We start from the raw sequence: 13,073 nt of genomic DNA, 5'->3' as shown, positions 1-13,073 counted from the left end.
TGGTCCTTACAAAGCCTCTCGCTTCACACTGGGGGTGGTGCAAAACAAAACCCTGTGCAATAAATTGCTGGGTTGTGAAATGCAGAGGAATGGGTCTAACTGGGGAGCAGTGCAATGCGAAATGCAATTTGCAGAGCATCCCCTACTGCAGGTTTCCACTCGCCTCCTTGGCAGCAGACCTGAGCCAAGTGGAGGACAGAAGCTTTTCCACCAATTCTGTTGGGTTTATGAAGCAAATGCATTTTTATTTCTTAATGTGGTTTCGTTTCATAATAAAAAGAGAGGCTACGTTAGGGCTGCTTTGTCTGAGAAAGCAGCAGAGCTGGCTGTGGAGCTTATTGCAAAGTGCAGTTAAAAGAAAATGTGATTCAGTGTTAAATAAATACAGAATATGAATCAAAAACTTAGTCTCTAACTTTAATATTCAGAAAGATAATTAATTTTCAGTTGAATCACTGAAACCTGGCTTTAGGAAGTTTCTCATCCAGTGTATAAAAACCCACTGTGACACAGAGTTTCGTGCTGCTTGAGAGCTCTTTTCCCATCTGTGCCAAGAGGAGGTGTTTATATCTGGAAGGTGTTATTTGGTCTAAAGTCTTGATAAGGCAGAAGACTTCCCAGTATCGAGAAGCAGATTATCTTTCCCTTTTTTGCAGCACATCTATTGCATTCTTGCTGTTTTCTAATAATTTCTGATCCTTCTTTGTGTTTTCAAGCCTACTGTTTGCACTGGGACCTTACCATGCACTCTAGCTCTTCTTATTCATTGATTTCACCCTTAGTGAATCCTGCTTTGTGGAATGGCTCCATTCACGTTTCTGTTCCTCAGCTAATGCTAACAGGCAAATGTAGAACTGAGCTTATAAGACTTGAAGTGGGAAAGTTCTCCTTCCTGTCCTCGGGACACCCAGCAAACTGGGATTTCCCAAGCAGTGGGTGCTTTCATGTGAGTGGTTCAACACCTCTTGCTTCTGCCAACATTCAGGATCCCTTTAAGCAGCCTGTTCATTCTCTATTTATTGTAAACCTATCTTGGCAGACCAAGAAAGTCTTGTGATGAATGTGCGTGATAGAGTACAGAACATTTAACCTTGCAAATTATTTTTATATGCTTTTGGTAAAGCTCCTCATATGTACTGCTCTCATTAGTGTGTGCTGTGATGTATGCCTGCGATTTAAGTCCACGATTTATTGTTGGCTCTTTGGTCTTGAGACCAGCTTCTCTTGGAAGCAGTCATGGAGTTGAACTTCAAAAGGGGAAAGTATAGGGGGGTACCTGCAGTTTTTCCTCTCAGGCATTCAGCATTCATTTCCATTGTTGATCATCTCAATCAATGTCAGCATTGTTCTTCCATTAGAGCAGCCAACCGGAGTACCTGCTGGGATTTCCTTGTCTTGGCTTTTCTCCTGTTGTGTTGCTCCTCCAGGCTCAGAGCTGCAGGGAGCACGGCTGGGCAGCAGTGCAGCCTGACCCAACCTGACTGGTGTCTTCCATTGTGTCAGCAGTGCTGCTGGGTCTATTCTCGTACCGTTCAACGCCCACTCATAAACATTTTGAGTAATTCAATTATGCCTCCATCAAGAGGAAGCGGTGCTGGTGTCACGTGCAATGGTTGCAGGCCTGCTTCTCAGACAGCTCCTGCAGAGCCCGTGGTGCTGTGAGCGTGCTTAGGAAAGCTCAGGCAGCACGGTGCTATGGGCTATATGCAGACAGTTTCTGGTCCTAGCAGTGGGTGCCAGGCTGACCAAGGGCAGGGGCTGCCCAGGATGGAGGCAGTCATATCCTGATCAGAACTCTTGCACCTTTTGAAGGCTTATGGTGAAGGTTATTGTCGATCGTCTTGTACAATAAATCCTCCAGTAAAAACAAACTGATGCTAGAAGGAAGTATATGTGTATCTTTAAAATACTTTTAACAAACTTTGGATAATGGAATTCTATCTCAGGGGATGAGGATAGCACATAATGACCGTGTTACCTGTGAAGTGACTGCAAAGAGCACCGGTTCCATGGATGTCCAGGCCACCTGAGAATTCCTCACCTTACTAACCATTTGTTTTACTTCTACAACTGTCAAAGCTACCTACGGAGAGGAAACAGAAGGCTGGGGGCCCTCCTATTGCTTGTTAGAAGACATCAAAGATTGCATGCAAATTCCTCCTTATCCCTCACCAGAGTGGCTATAGGGTGGCTGTGGCGTTGCTGCCTTGCTGCATGCATGGGTGCTTGCATGATTGTGTGACTGCTGCATGCATCACTGCACGTGCTGTCCTGAGTCTCATGCAGGGACAGTGGGCTCTGACGTCCTTTCCTGCCCTGTGGGGTGAGGGAAAGAGGCAGTTCAGCAAAAAAAGGAAAATGTGGAAAATAAATCTGGACAAACCCTGCAGTCACTGGGGAAGGGGACCGTGGCACTTCAGCAGAACCCCACCAATGTCACGTTAACGTTAAGAAATGACAAAGTTGTGTATGGTTGTCACATTCTTTTTGTTAAATTTTTTTCTTTTTCCTAGACCCCGCCCGATGGTTTTACGTGTATCAGAGAGGTAAAATTTAAACCGGTTTGACTATATTGGTCATATAACTTCTGGAACAAAAGTTGTCTTAAGCCAGGAAACAGTCTCACCCCGAGGCAGAGTTTCTCCCCTTCGTTGCTGGCAGCAAACACACTGAAGGTGCTCAAAATCTGCCCTGTCCCCAGGCTGGGGCTGCCAGGTCCTGGTTGCTGTGGACGGCCCCAGTCAGAGCATCCTGCGTGTGGCACTTCAGCCCATGGTACATCAGGTCACCTTCGTACTAGTTCAGCTTGTCTCCATGTTTTAAGATGGTACTCCAAAGTTTTAAGACGCTGTGAATGGGAATTTTCCAGTCATCGTGAGAATGAAGTGATTTGCTCACCCTTTTCGTGAGGTTTAATTGCGGATCCACCTTAGAGCAGCTTGGAGGAAATCACTTGTCCCATAAGCGTATTCTCCTCATCATCCCCATGGAAAAGCAGCAAAGCACCCAGGAAGCTCTCAGTGGATTTCCACCCACTTTGACAAGTTGTTTTCCTCAGAAATGCTGCTACAGAAAGGTGGGAATAGGCAAGGAAAGCAAGAATAGCAACCCTCTTTCCGTGTGCAATGGAAAGACACCCTGCTGTCTCCTGCCCAGGAGATGATCAGAGCCGTGTTATTTCTAATGAGAAGTGGAGTTAGCACATGCCTGCTAAAGTATCTAAAGCCATATGGGATGGTATTCTAATTGCTCTACCTGGTATTAGCTGTGTGCCAGAAAGACATTGGGGGGGGGGGGGGGAGGGCTGTGCTTCTGAGTCCTTCTCAGTGTTTCACCCTGTTTTAGCTTCCCTGTGTGCTCAGTGGAAGTGATTTCAGCAGTAGAGGCAGAGGAAGTGATTAAAACCTGGTGTTTTGCATGGATCATTACAGGGATTAGCCTAGAAATGTTGTAGTTCTGCTTGAGCTTCTCATTTCAGTTTTTGTCTTCATCTCAGGGTTTTGATCACGCTCGGGTTTGGGGCAGCTTTTCTCCCCACCTGGTGGTATTCCAGGCTCAGGTGGGCAGAACAGCCCTGTCAGACCCGGGTGTGTTTGTGTGAGTTTGGCATTGCTGCTTTACTGGGGAAAATGGAGCTGGAAGTCAGAGGGGTTTCAGGAAAAGAATTGGTCTGGAGGGACCCCAAGCTGTTCTGTTGATTTATCAGCTCGAGAGCCCCTTTGGCTTGGGGATTAATCTCTCTGTAGTAATAATGCTCAATGCTTACTAATAAGGGATTGTTAAAGTTTAATGAAATGCATTTAAGTGTGATACTTCAGTAGGTATCGTAGGGCAGCTTTTTAATCGATGCTCTCTAAACAGATTCTACCAAACCCATGTTTGGGACTCACAGATGTGTGGGCACAAATTACCTGAGCAGCCCTTCTGGGGCTGCCCTTGAGAACAAGCCTGTGGTTTCCTCGCTGTCTGCAGTGCTGGGCTTGGGGCCTCGTGTTGGCCAGGCTGGGTCGTGTGAAGGCTCATACTTAGTTCTGCCTCAGTGGAAATGCACAGGAATTTGTGACCATTGCAGCTCATGGAGCTGTGCTCTTATCAGCCTTTGCACCTCCAGAAGCAGCACTGGGGCCATCTGGGTTTTTATTGATGACCATCTGCAGCCTCCCTTTGGGCTGTGTTGTTGGCCTGGGGTTTCCTTGGGGCTGTGGGATAGCACTGCTGCTGCTCTGTGGCCAGGCACTGGGAATGCTGGAGGAAAGGGGTTGGCTCCTGATGCTTCCTAATTGAGTCCTGTCCAGCAACAGCAGCCCCAGGCTTTGGAGCAAGATGCAGAGAGGTCAGTGCTGGCAGGGGAAGGCTGGCAGGTTGCTCAGTTCTGGGTCCCATGACTTCAGAGCCACAGCTGAGTAAGCAGCTGCTCAATAACATGCAGTTTTTTCTACTATATAGTACACAACTACAGTTCAGCCTTGTCTGCAAGCCATTTAATCTGTTCTGCTTATGCAAAAAGGGAAGAATATCGATGAGGTGTTTTTGCAATGCACTGCCAGCAGGGGAATTCAGCAGGGCTCACCCCACTGCATGCCCTGCTGCTGGGGCACGTTCCTGGCTGGGAACAGCCCATGTTGCAGAGCTGTCCTGCTGTGTGTTACCCTGCTGGTGTGTTTTAAAGATAAACTGCCAACAAAACAACTTTTTCTGTACCTTGGCAGATTAATGCACTTGTGTCCAATGAGGTGGGAAGGTCTGGAGAAGTGAAATGCTGAAGCAGGTTGTGTTCCTTCAAATTGATTGGACTTTTTGTCTTGAAGATGGGACCGAGTCCCTCTGCCTGGTGTTGGGGTGCAGAGCAGCAGTCCGATGGTTGAAAGTCCCTTTTCATCAGTGATGAATCAGTTTAGTCTGTAGACATGTGGTTGTTCAAGACAAGCTTCTACATGAACGGGCTTAAATTACTCTGGTTCATCACTCAGAAATACAAATTGTGCTCAGCAAAGCTTACAGCAGTGAAAGACCAATTGCACACACCCTGAGTGTGGAAATCTTCAAATCGCGAAGATAGCAAAAGGTAAAATTAGAGCAGATGTGGAAGGATGCATAAGTGAAGCTTTATCAAGTAATTCCCAAAGTGTACTCAGTTAAAATATCGATCTATTCTAATGAAAAATTGTTCTCTGCTCTCTGCAAGCAGAAGAAAAGTGAAGTGCAGTATCTTCCATTAGCAACAATCCATAAAATGTGCATGGAAGTGCATGTGTCTTTGTAAAGTGAAGTGACTGTTTGCTTGGCACACGAAACATGCCTACCCTGCAGGCAAATACAGATGACTTTTCTGCAGGGAAAAAAAATAAAGTACACTGAAGTGATTATTATAACTTGGTCCTTCTTTGTGGTAAGGTCACCACAGGTGCTTCTCCCAGTCAGAGGAATTCACACCTTGCTATTAAAGCAGCCATGAAAACACACCCAGAGGTTGAATTCTAAACCTTAGTTCTGTTTCTCCTTGTCTATCTCTAACCAAATTGCAGGCAAAACAACCTAGGCAAATGCATGAGCAGTTCTGCACCTGCCAAGTGGTGCAGGGGTTACTCCCAGGTTGGTTTCAGCAAGCTCTTAAGAGAAGCTCTGCAAGGATGCTGGAAGCAATCATAGAATCATAGGATGGCCTGGGTTGAAAAGGACCACAATGATCATCGAGTTCCAACCCCCTGCTATGTGCAGGGTCGCCAACCAGCAGACCAGGCTGCCCAGAGCCACATCCAGCCTGGCCTTCAATGCCTCCAGGGATGGGGCATCCACAGCCTCCTTGGGCAACCTGTTCCAGTGAATGTTGTTCCAGTTGGATACAGCAATGGCTCTGTCCAACCGCTGCTGCTGCTCACACACTGCAGAGGTGACCATGCACATCCCTTGTGTCACCTGCTCCCAGTGCCTCACTTGCACTTGCAAGTTGAAGGAGAATACTTAAACCAGTGCCATGCCTGCTTCCTGCACTCAGATCTCCCAGGGTGTTAGTCAAGCTTTAATCAGAATGAAAACAAGAAGGAACGTGACGTAATATAAAACATTGGTATCATACTTTCTTGTTGAACACATGCAGATTTAGTTTTATCGCTGTTTTTATCCTTGCACGCATCCCTATAAAGTTGGTTTCAGTTGAAGTAGAAAATAAAAATGCAGTGTTTATGAGTGTGAGGGCTTCTATTTCGTAGTGATACGCTGGGAGAGGCTGAGCCAGTGTGATAATGAAAATGTAAGAAAGAAATATGGCGTATATGACAAAAGACAACTGTAGGTGAGGAGGAAAATCTTCCTTTTTTGCTGTTGAGGTCACTGTGGTTAATTTATTGCCTGTCTGAGAATAGAAGAAAAGGTCTTGAAGAGCTGACTTATCTTAATCTTAATAAAGCATTAAAAGGAAACAACAAATGGCAGCTCTGTTGGGGTGGCAGGGATGGGCCCTGTCATTAGGGTCTCCATGGGCAGGTCTCTGTGGCTCAGGGGGAAGGCCCAAATAAAACCAAACATGGGGTTAAACCCCTCAGACTGGCATCCCTCCTTGGCCTCATGGCTTACGTGGGATGGCATGGCTTTTTTCTTCATTGAGTTATAGGATATAAAGACCAGCTGGTTGGTATTCTACACTTGCATCACTCACATCAGGGATAGCAGGGAAATGCAGCAGAAGGACTCTGGGCCTCTGCATTTTGTGAAGGGTTTTAGGTGACCCTGGGTTATCGAAATGGTGTGTGATGTGTGGGTTAGTGATCCGTCCCCATAACCTGGGGGTTATACCAGCCATAACCTGGCTCCTTTTCTTACATGGTTTTCTTCTTTTTTTTTCTATTGTTCATTCCCTTTTTTCCATTCTAAGCAATTTCTTCCCAGCCTTTCTCTCTGCAGCATTTTCCATGTTGCCTCATCGTCTGACATCTCTGTCAAAGAAAATAGCCTTTTTCACCTTATTTCTCGTTGTCTTTTTTTCCTCCAGCAGGCATCCTTTTCCACCTTCTTTCTTCTAACAGCTGTTAGCATTCCTCACCTTTCCCTATTCCCTTGGTGTGGCAAAGCTGCCTCCTTCAGGTCTGTCTGTGCCACTTGTCATTCCTCCTGCGCTGGGAATGGCTGTGATACCCTCATCCTATTCCATGCTCTTACCAATCTCTTACCTTTCTTTCCTTTCAGTTTCCCTATGACTTCTGCTAAGACATATTTCCTGCATATGCAAGTGTGTGCAGATATGAATTTGTACAGATAGGAAAAAAATAAGAGATATGTAGGAAGAAAAGATATATGTGTGTGTATGTATGTGTGTATATATATTATATTATAGTATATATTATATATACACACATACATATATATAATTACATAATATGATATAAATATTTATATAATATATAAATATATAGTATATAAATATTATATTATATTATATATATGCATATATACATGTATATATATGTATATATATGTGTATATATATATGTATTATATACGTGTATATGTATATGTACGTACGTATGTGTGTGTGTGTATGGAGCCAGATGAAGCTCTGGGCTGCCTGGTCTACTACCAGATCTGTAGGTTGGTGGCCCTGCCTGTGGCAGCAGGGTTGGAACTTTGATGATCCTTGGGGTCCCTTCCAAGCCATTCTGTGATTCTATGAAATTACTTGAAGTCGGTCTCTGTAAGTCCCACAAGGTACTTTTTAGACTCTGTGTTGTCCTGACTTGAACCTGTGGATTTCCACAGAGAAATTTTGAAACCACAGTGAAGAACTTAAACCCACTTGTGTTGAACGTGCCCAAATTCCATTGCCCACCTGTTTGAATTTCATGTGTTTCATTCATAGTGAGGCTGCTCTGCGTTGTCTGACCTCTGTGACTGGATGTAAGCTATTACTGCAGGTAGGAGTGCATGCTGAAAGAAGAAGCTGAAGTGATATTGTGAAAGAGCAGGGGTCCTTCTGTGTCAAACCTTGTCTATCAGTAAGAATTACAGTGGTAATCTCATAACCTTACACATCTTTTTAAGGCACCTGTCTATCTGTTTAGATAATACCGTGCATTGTGCACGCAGTCCATGGTAACGAAGCAGTTGATGACCATTTTACTGAAGATGGTTTGGGGGTAATTGCTAGCTTTTATGCCAAGCAATCTTTGGATATAAATGGGTTATTACAGAGCGAAGCCATGCAGAAAAGGGCTTGGGGTACAGGTGGATGGCAGTTGGATGTGGCACTCAAGGCCAGGCTGGATGTGGCTCTGGGCAGCCTGGTCTGGTGGTTGGCGACCCTGCACATAGCAGGGGGGTTGAAACTCAATGGTCATTGTGGCCCTTTTCAACCCAGACCATTCTGTGATAAGCACCGGTGTATGTTTTTGGCGTTACCTGCACTGCTGGGGAAACAGAGTTCGCAGGTAAAAAGATAAGTCAGAGAAGAGGGGAGGTTAAGAGCATCCAGCATGAGATACGTCTCAGGTATTTTTCTTCCTTGTGGAAGGGCAATCTCCTGCATAAAATGCACGACTGCTTTTCACTGCTTCCCGGAAAGCCCATGCAGATGCAGGCTGGATTCATTCAGATTCAGTAACTGTGGGCATAATTTGAGTTTCCCTTGGGCTGAATGCGACCTTTGGTGTCTGGGTAGTGAGCCCTTCACTTAGCATACAGAGGAGCATCCCTCACTGTTTACCCTCAGTGTAATGTCGTTGTCTAATATGCTTAAGCATGACTGCTCTCTTACTTGTATTTGCTCAGCTTTCTGTCAGGTCAGCCCTTTGAAAGGCCTGTTCTCAGCGCCGTTTCAATATTTAGATGAGAGTATCTGGTGTTGCCTTTTAGAGCCGTGTGTCTGCTGTCTATCCTGTTCTCCCCAGCAGTTTTGGCTTTGTGAATGGTGGGGTGCTAATTGGCAGCCCCAGTAAGAAGAGTGAGCTATTGCTTTACTCACCTGGCTGTTATTTTGCTTTTGAGAGGTTGAAAACAGTTATACAGACCAGTTCTATTGATGGCTTCGTTTTTTTTTTCTCTATTGCTCTTGAAATCCAATCTGTCTCACCCATCACGTTAACGGAGCAAAGGTAACAACCAAAATGAATATCTTCCTGTCTTCTCTTTTAGATAAAATTGAAGATGAATTAGAAATGACTACGGTGTGCCACAGACCCGAAGGCCTGGAGCAGCTTGAAGCACAAACCAATTTCACTAAAAGAGAGCTTCAGGTGCTTTACAGAGGATTTAAAAATGTAAGAACAGCACTGCAGTGAACTGAATCCAGTATGCACGTCTCCACCAGCCCCAACTGCTCAGCTGCATTTTGTATCACTCCCCTGCTGCATACCAGCAGTTCTGCACTGTCTCCTCTACCACAGCAAAATGAGCTCACAATCTACCTTCCCATCTAATATTGATGCCCCCATCATCTGCTTAAAACAGGGATTGGATGAGCACATCACGCTCGTTACGTTTACTCCCTAAATGTCACCAAACATGCTGCAAATTCCTCAGCTGTGCCTATACTTCATGATAATCTGTAAATGTTTTCATGTTTATTTAATTTTTGCTTGCTCAGTTCTCGTTGCCAGTTGAACTGTATTGTTTGCTTGGGATGCCTGGGATTGTTGGGCTTTTTTCCCCTTTCCCTGTCTTGGATAATTCCTGCTATTTGAGTAGGATGTTACTAGAGCACGTTAGGACTACAGAGTCCGGGGTAAGTAGGGAACAAAGCAGGAGCCCAACAGACCTCAGAACGTAATGGGTATCAGGATGAGGGGGTAGGAGACCACAGGTTTAGGTGAAAGAAGGTAATGTGCCAGCTGGCACAGCTGCATGCACAGAGCAGCAGTGTGCTGGTCTTCATGAACCTCAGCCCGAGCCAGTTCTCCCTGGTAGGGTTGGTCTCCACAGGGCTCTGAGCCTCACCATGTATGTCTGCTGCTGCTGCCTCACAGGGACCCATAATAAATAGAAATGGGATTTTGAGGCTATGTGGAGCAGATGTGTTATGGACCTGGAAGGTTGAAGAGTCATTACATGACTGCCTGAGGGTCTGAGTTTAGTCAGACGGGTGTTCTGTGTCAGGAAATGATTTGATGATGATTAATGAATCGTTATTGAGCTAGCTTGATAAATGTCACGTGGTTTTTAAGTTGCTCTGCTGGACAGTTGCAGTACTTCAGCTACTGTCATAGCAGAACGCTGTAACTTGAGAAGTCACATCCATTGGTTGGAGCTCTGCTGAAAGAAAACTGAGCTGCCTTAAATGCAAGTCTTGTTGAGGGAAACCTGCTGGACGTTGTGAAGGTCCTTTCTTATTTTTGACACTCTTCAAATTTGGTTGCATCCTATCTCCTGCACATACCCGACTCCTCCGTCACAGCGCAGCTGCCTGTACCATTGCTCACTGTGTGTGCTGTGCTTGTGCAGCCTTTGCTGGATGCAGGGAGTCACTTCACGTGAGGACCTCAGTCTGACCACTGAAGATGGACCTTCTGAAACCTCTTTGTGCTTTGGCTGGTCAGTGACAAAACATACAGCTTTTAAGACGGAGCTCAATAGGTTAATATATGGTATAATGTGATATAACCCCCTACAATGGGGAGCAGAACTCAATGCGTTCCTAACCACTGTGTTTTTCTATCTTGCTGATGTACCTTCCTTGCTGTGTATGGGAGCCCAGTGCAGGGCACCATGCTGAGAGGGAGAGGCTGTGTCAGCAGCCCTGATGCAAACCAGAGGCACCTGAGCCTCCCAGCTCTCAGCAGACCTGGGGTTTATCCTTCCCCTCCCCTCCCCCCTCCAGTTTTGCAGTCATTTTGCAGCACAGAGGCACTACATCTGAGGAAAAGAATAATGATAAAAGCGCATTAAACTTGTGAGTTCAACCCTCTTGCAAGACCCCACTGATGGTCTTGGTGTTAATTGGCAGTGCTGGCACGATCCTGGCTTTATCAAGTCATTAGGAAAGCAGCATGTTTTCCTCCAGCTGCTGTGTACACGATGCGCATGAAGCTCTAATATTTAAAGTTTAAATTGAAAGGGCAGCTATAGCTTTTCTAGCCTATAAATCATGGTTTCAATGGGATGAGTAATTACGCACAGTAGGCGAGCCATCTCAGCTCTTACCATATTTCCCATTGTACCGAACCGGGTGCTTCTTGGGATGATGTTACAGTGCCATCTGGAGATTCAAAGTCCCTGTGGGAATGCAGTCATTTTTCTCTCCAGCTCGTGCTGCTTGCTCTCACTGATTGCACAGGTCGTGTTTAATCACAAGGCAACAGCTGGGTTATCTCAGGGCCAGCTGCAGGCACTTGGAATAGCACGGGAGGAACGGGGTCCTTCCCAGTCCTGCTGTATTCAGAGCAGCCGGGTGGTTGGGTGGTCATCTTCATGGACGTGCGGCCAAAGGCAGCTCAGTGCAGCCTGGTATTGCTTCCAGGCAAGTGCCCTGTCTGACCAGGGTCCTAATTCTCCATATTTTTCTTTCTTAATGTCTCTGAAATCTTTCCCTGGGCAGGGGACAGTGCAGGCAGCAATGGTAGCAAGGGGCACTGGGACTGGGACATGCATCCCTGCTCTCCTGGAGCCCTGTGAGAAGACTGAGGGGGTTCTGGGCCAATAGTACTGGCAGAAGTGATTGATCAGGTGATGGCAAAAGCTGTCAGCTGCTTGAGCAGAAGTAAGTTCTGAAAGTACAGGATTTCTGGGGGAGAAAAGATATATGCAGCTGCAGACTTTGAGAGAAAGCTAAGTGATTCTAATCATTCAACTTGCTGGTAGGCTTTCACGTCTTTAGTTATGTTTCTGCAGACAGTAAAGCTGCTTAGCAAAGAACTGAATTGTTGTAAGCCCGTTCTTTCTCTTTTATTTCTGTCATTAAAAATAAGTGCTGGCTACTCACAGTGCTCCAAGACAACAAATCTTGAGACAGAAAATGCTAAGTTCTGATACACACCCAGAGCTGACTCATATGGCTCTCTGGGCTGTGAGCTGCCCCGGGAAGGTGGTGGAGAAGGAGGGGAGGGCAGAATTTAGTTGAGGAGGGTGGGCAGCAGCCAGAGATGCAGCCATGGATGGACCGTGACCTCAGGCTCCTCCTGGGGTGTGACTGCTCAGGTCTGCCATTTCCACCCTGGAGTGGTGGAGGCTTCCACCAAACTGCATCTCGGTTGAGCACAGCAACCAAACTGACTGCCACGTGTTCCCTCTCTCTGTGCCTTCACCATTCACCTCCTGGTGTTGAAAGGATGCTGTTTTCTAACATCCCCCGATGCTGGGACCAAAAGGCTTCATTTATTTCAGCAGTTACCTCCTCCCCTAAGGTGCATTTTGCATTATGCAGAGTGTTTGTTTTGCTGCTGTCAGACTGGAGCCTGCATGACATGTTTGGGCTGAGGGCTTTGGCTGTAGCCCTGTAAAAGCAAAGATAACTGAAGCAGCAAAAAGTGGAGTCTGGTGAATCTTACCTTGGTTCAGCTTATCAAAATAAAACGTGGCTGCTTTATAAGTACATGGGAAGAGAGAACTGTTTGAGCTAGAAGGCAGTGTTGGCATGGGGTGCAGTTAGAGGTTTCTGTTCCCCAGGTGAGTGGTGTTTGGGGAGCAATTAATGAATGGATGGGAGTGATAAACTATTTGTAAGATTCAAACCGATGAATGGTTGACTGTTGAAGTGATCTCCAACATCAGAGCTCTGGGCTCAGTAATTCCATATGTCCCTTTTGGACTTCCTCTTACGTTCTTTGGATTGAGTGCACGAACGTATGAGGGTTGGGATCTTCGTGGGATTTTCTGCCTCCTTCAGGAGGTTCTGCCCTGTTAGGGGAACAGCTGCTGGCTGCAAGGGGCACTTGGCAAAGACTCAGTGAGAGAACAGCGACCCCAAATAACTGAGGGACTGTTGGGAACGCTCTGGCTTTGCTGTAGTGTGACTATGTTAGCAAATCTGCAGTATGTGAATGAGCCTGCTGTGGGCTGGGGCGTCTGAAATGAGTCTGGGCTTGAAGACCAAAGCAAGCAGTGTGAACGAGATAAGGACTTCTGGTATTTTCATAAGGCCACAAATGTAC

The 13,073-nt window shown here is 46.0% G+C and overlaps 1 protein-coding gene across 12 annotated transcripts in view; it reads left to right on the top strand.

Annotated features, from left to right (window-relative positions):
* Positions 1-13,073, top strand: part of KCNIP1 (potassium voltage-gated channel interacting protein 1) — a 296,724-nt gene that overhangs the window by 271,976 nt on the left and 11,675 nt on the right. For 10 of the 12 annotated variants that reach the window (XM_003642076.6, XM_040647085.2, XM_046900502.1 and 7 more), the window contains one exon: positions 9,124-9,248. In XM_003642076.6, coding sequence (XP_003642124.1) covers positions 9,124-9,248 — 125 coding nt within the window. Of the gene's footprint in view, positions 1-2,513; positions 2,547-9,123; positions 9,249-13,073 lie in introns of all 12 variants that reach the window. The other 2 variants (XM_046900499.1, XM_046900497.1) reach the window with 1 other exon arrangement.

This window comes from Gallus gallus, chromosome 13 (genome assembly GCF_016699485.2).
Source record: "Gallus gallus isolate bGalGal1 chromosome 13, bGalGal1.mat.broiler.GRCg7b, whole genome shotgun sequence".
Classification (NCBI taxonomy): domain Eukaryota; kingdom Metazoa; phylum Chordata; class Aves; order Galliformes; family Phasianidae; genus Gallus; species Gallus gallus.
The sequence above is the reverse complement of the archived record's forward strand: the minus strand, read 5'-3'. Positions and strand labels throughout refer to the sequence as shown.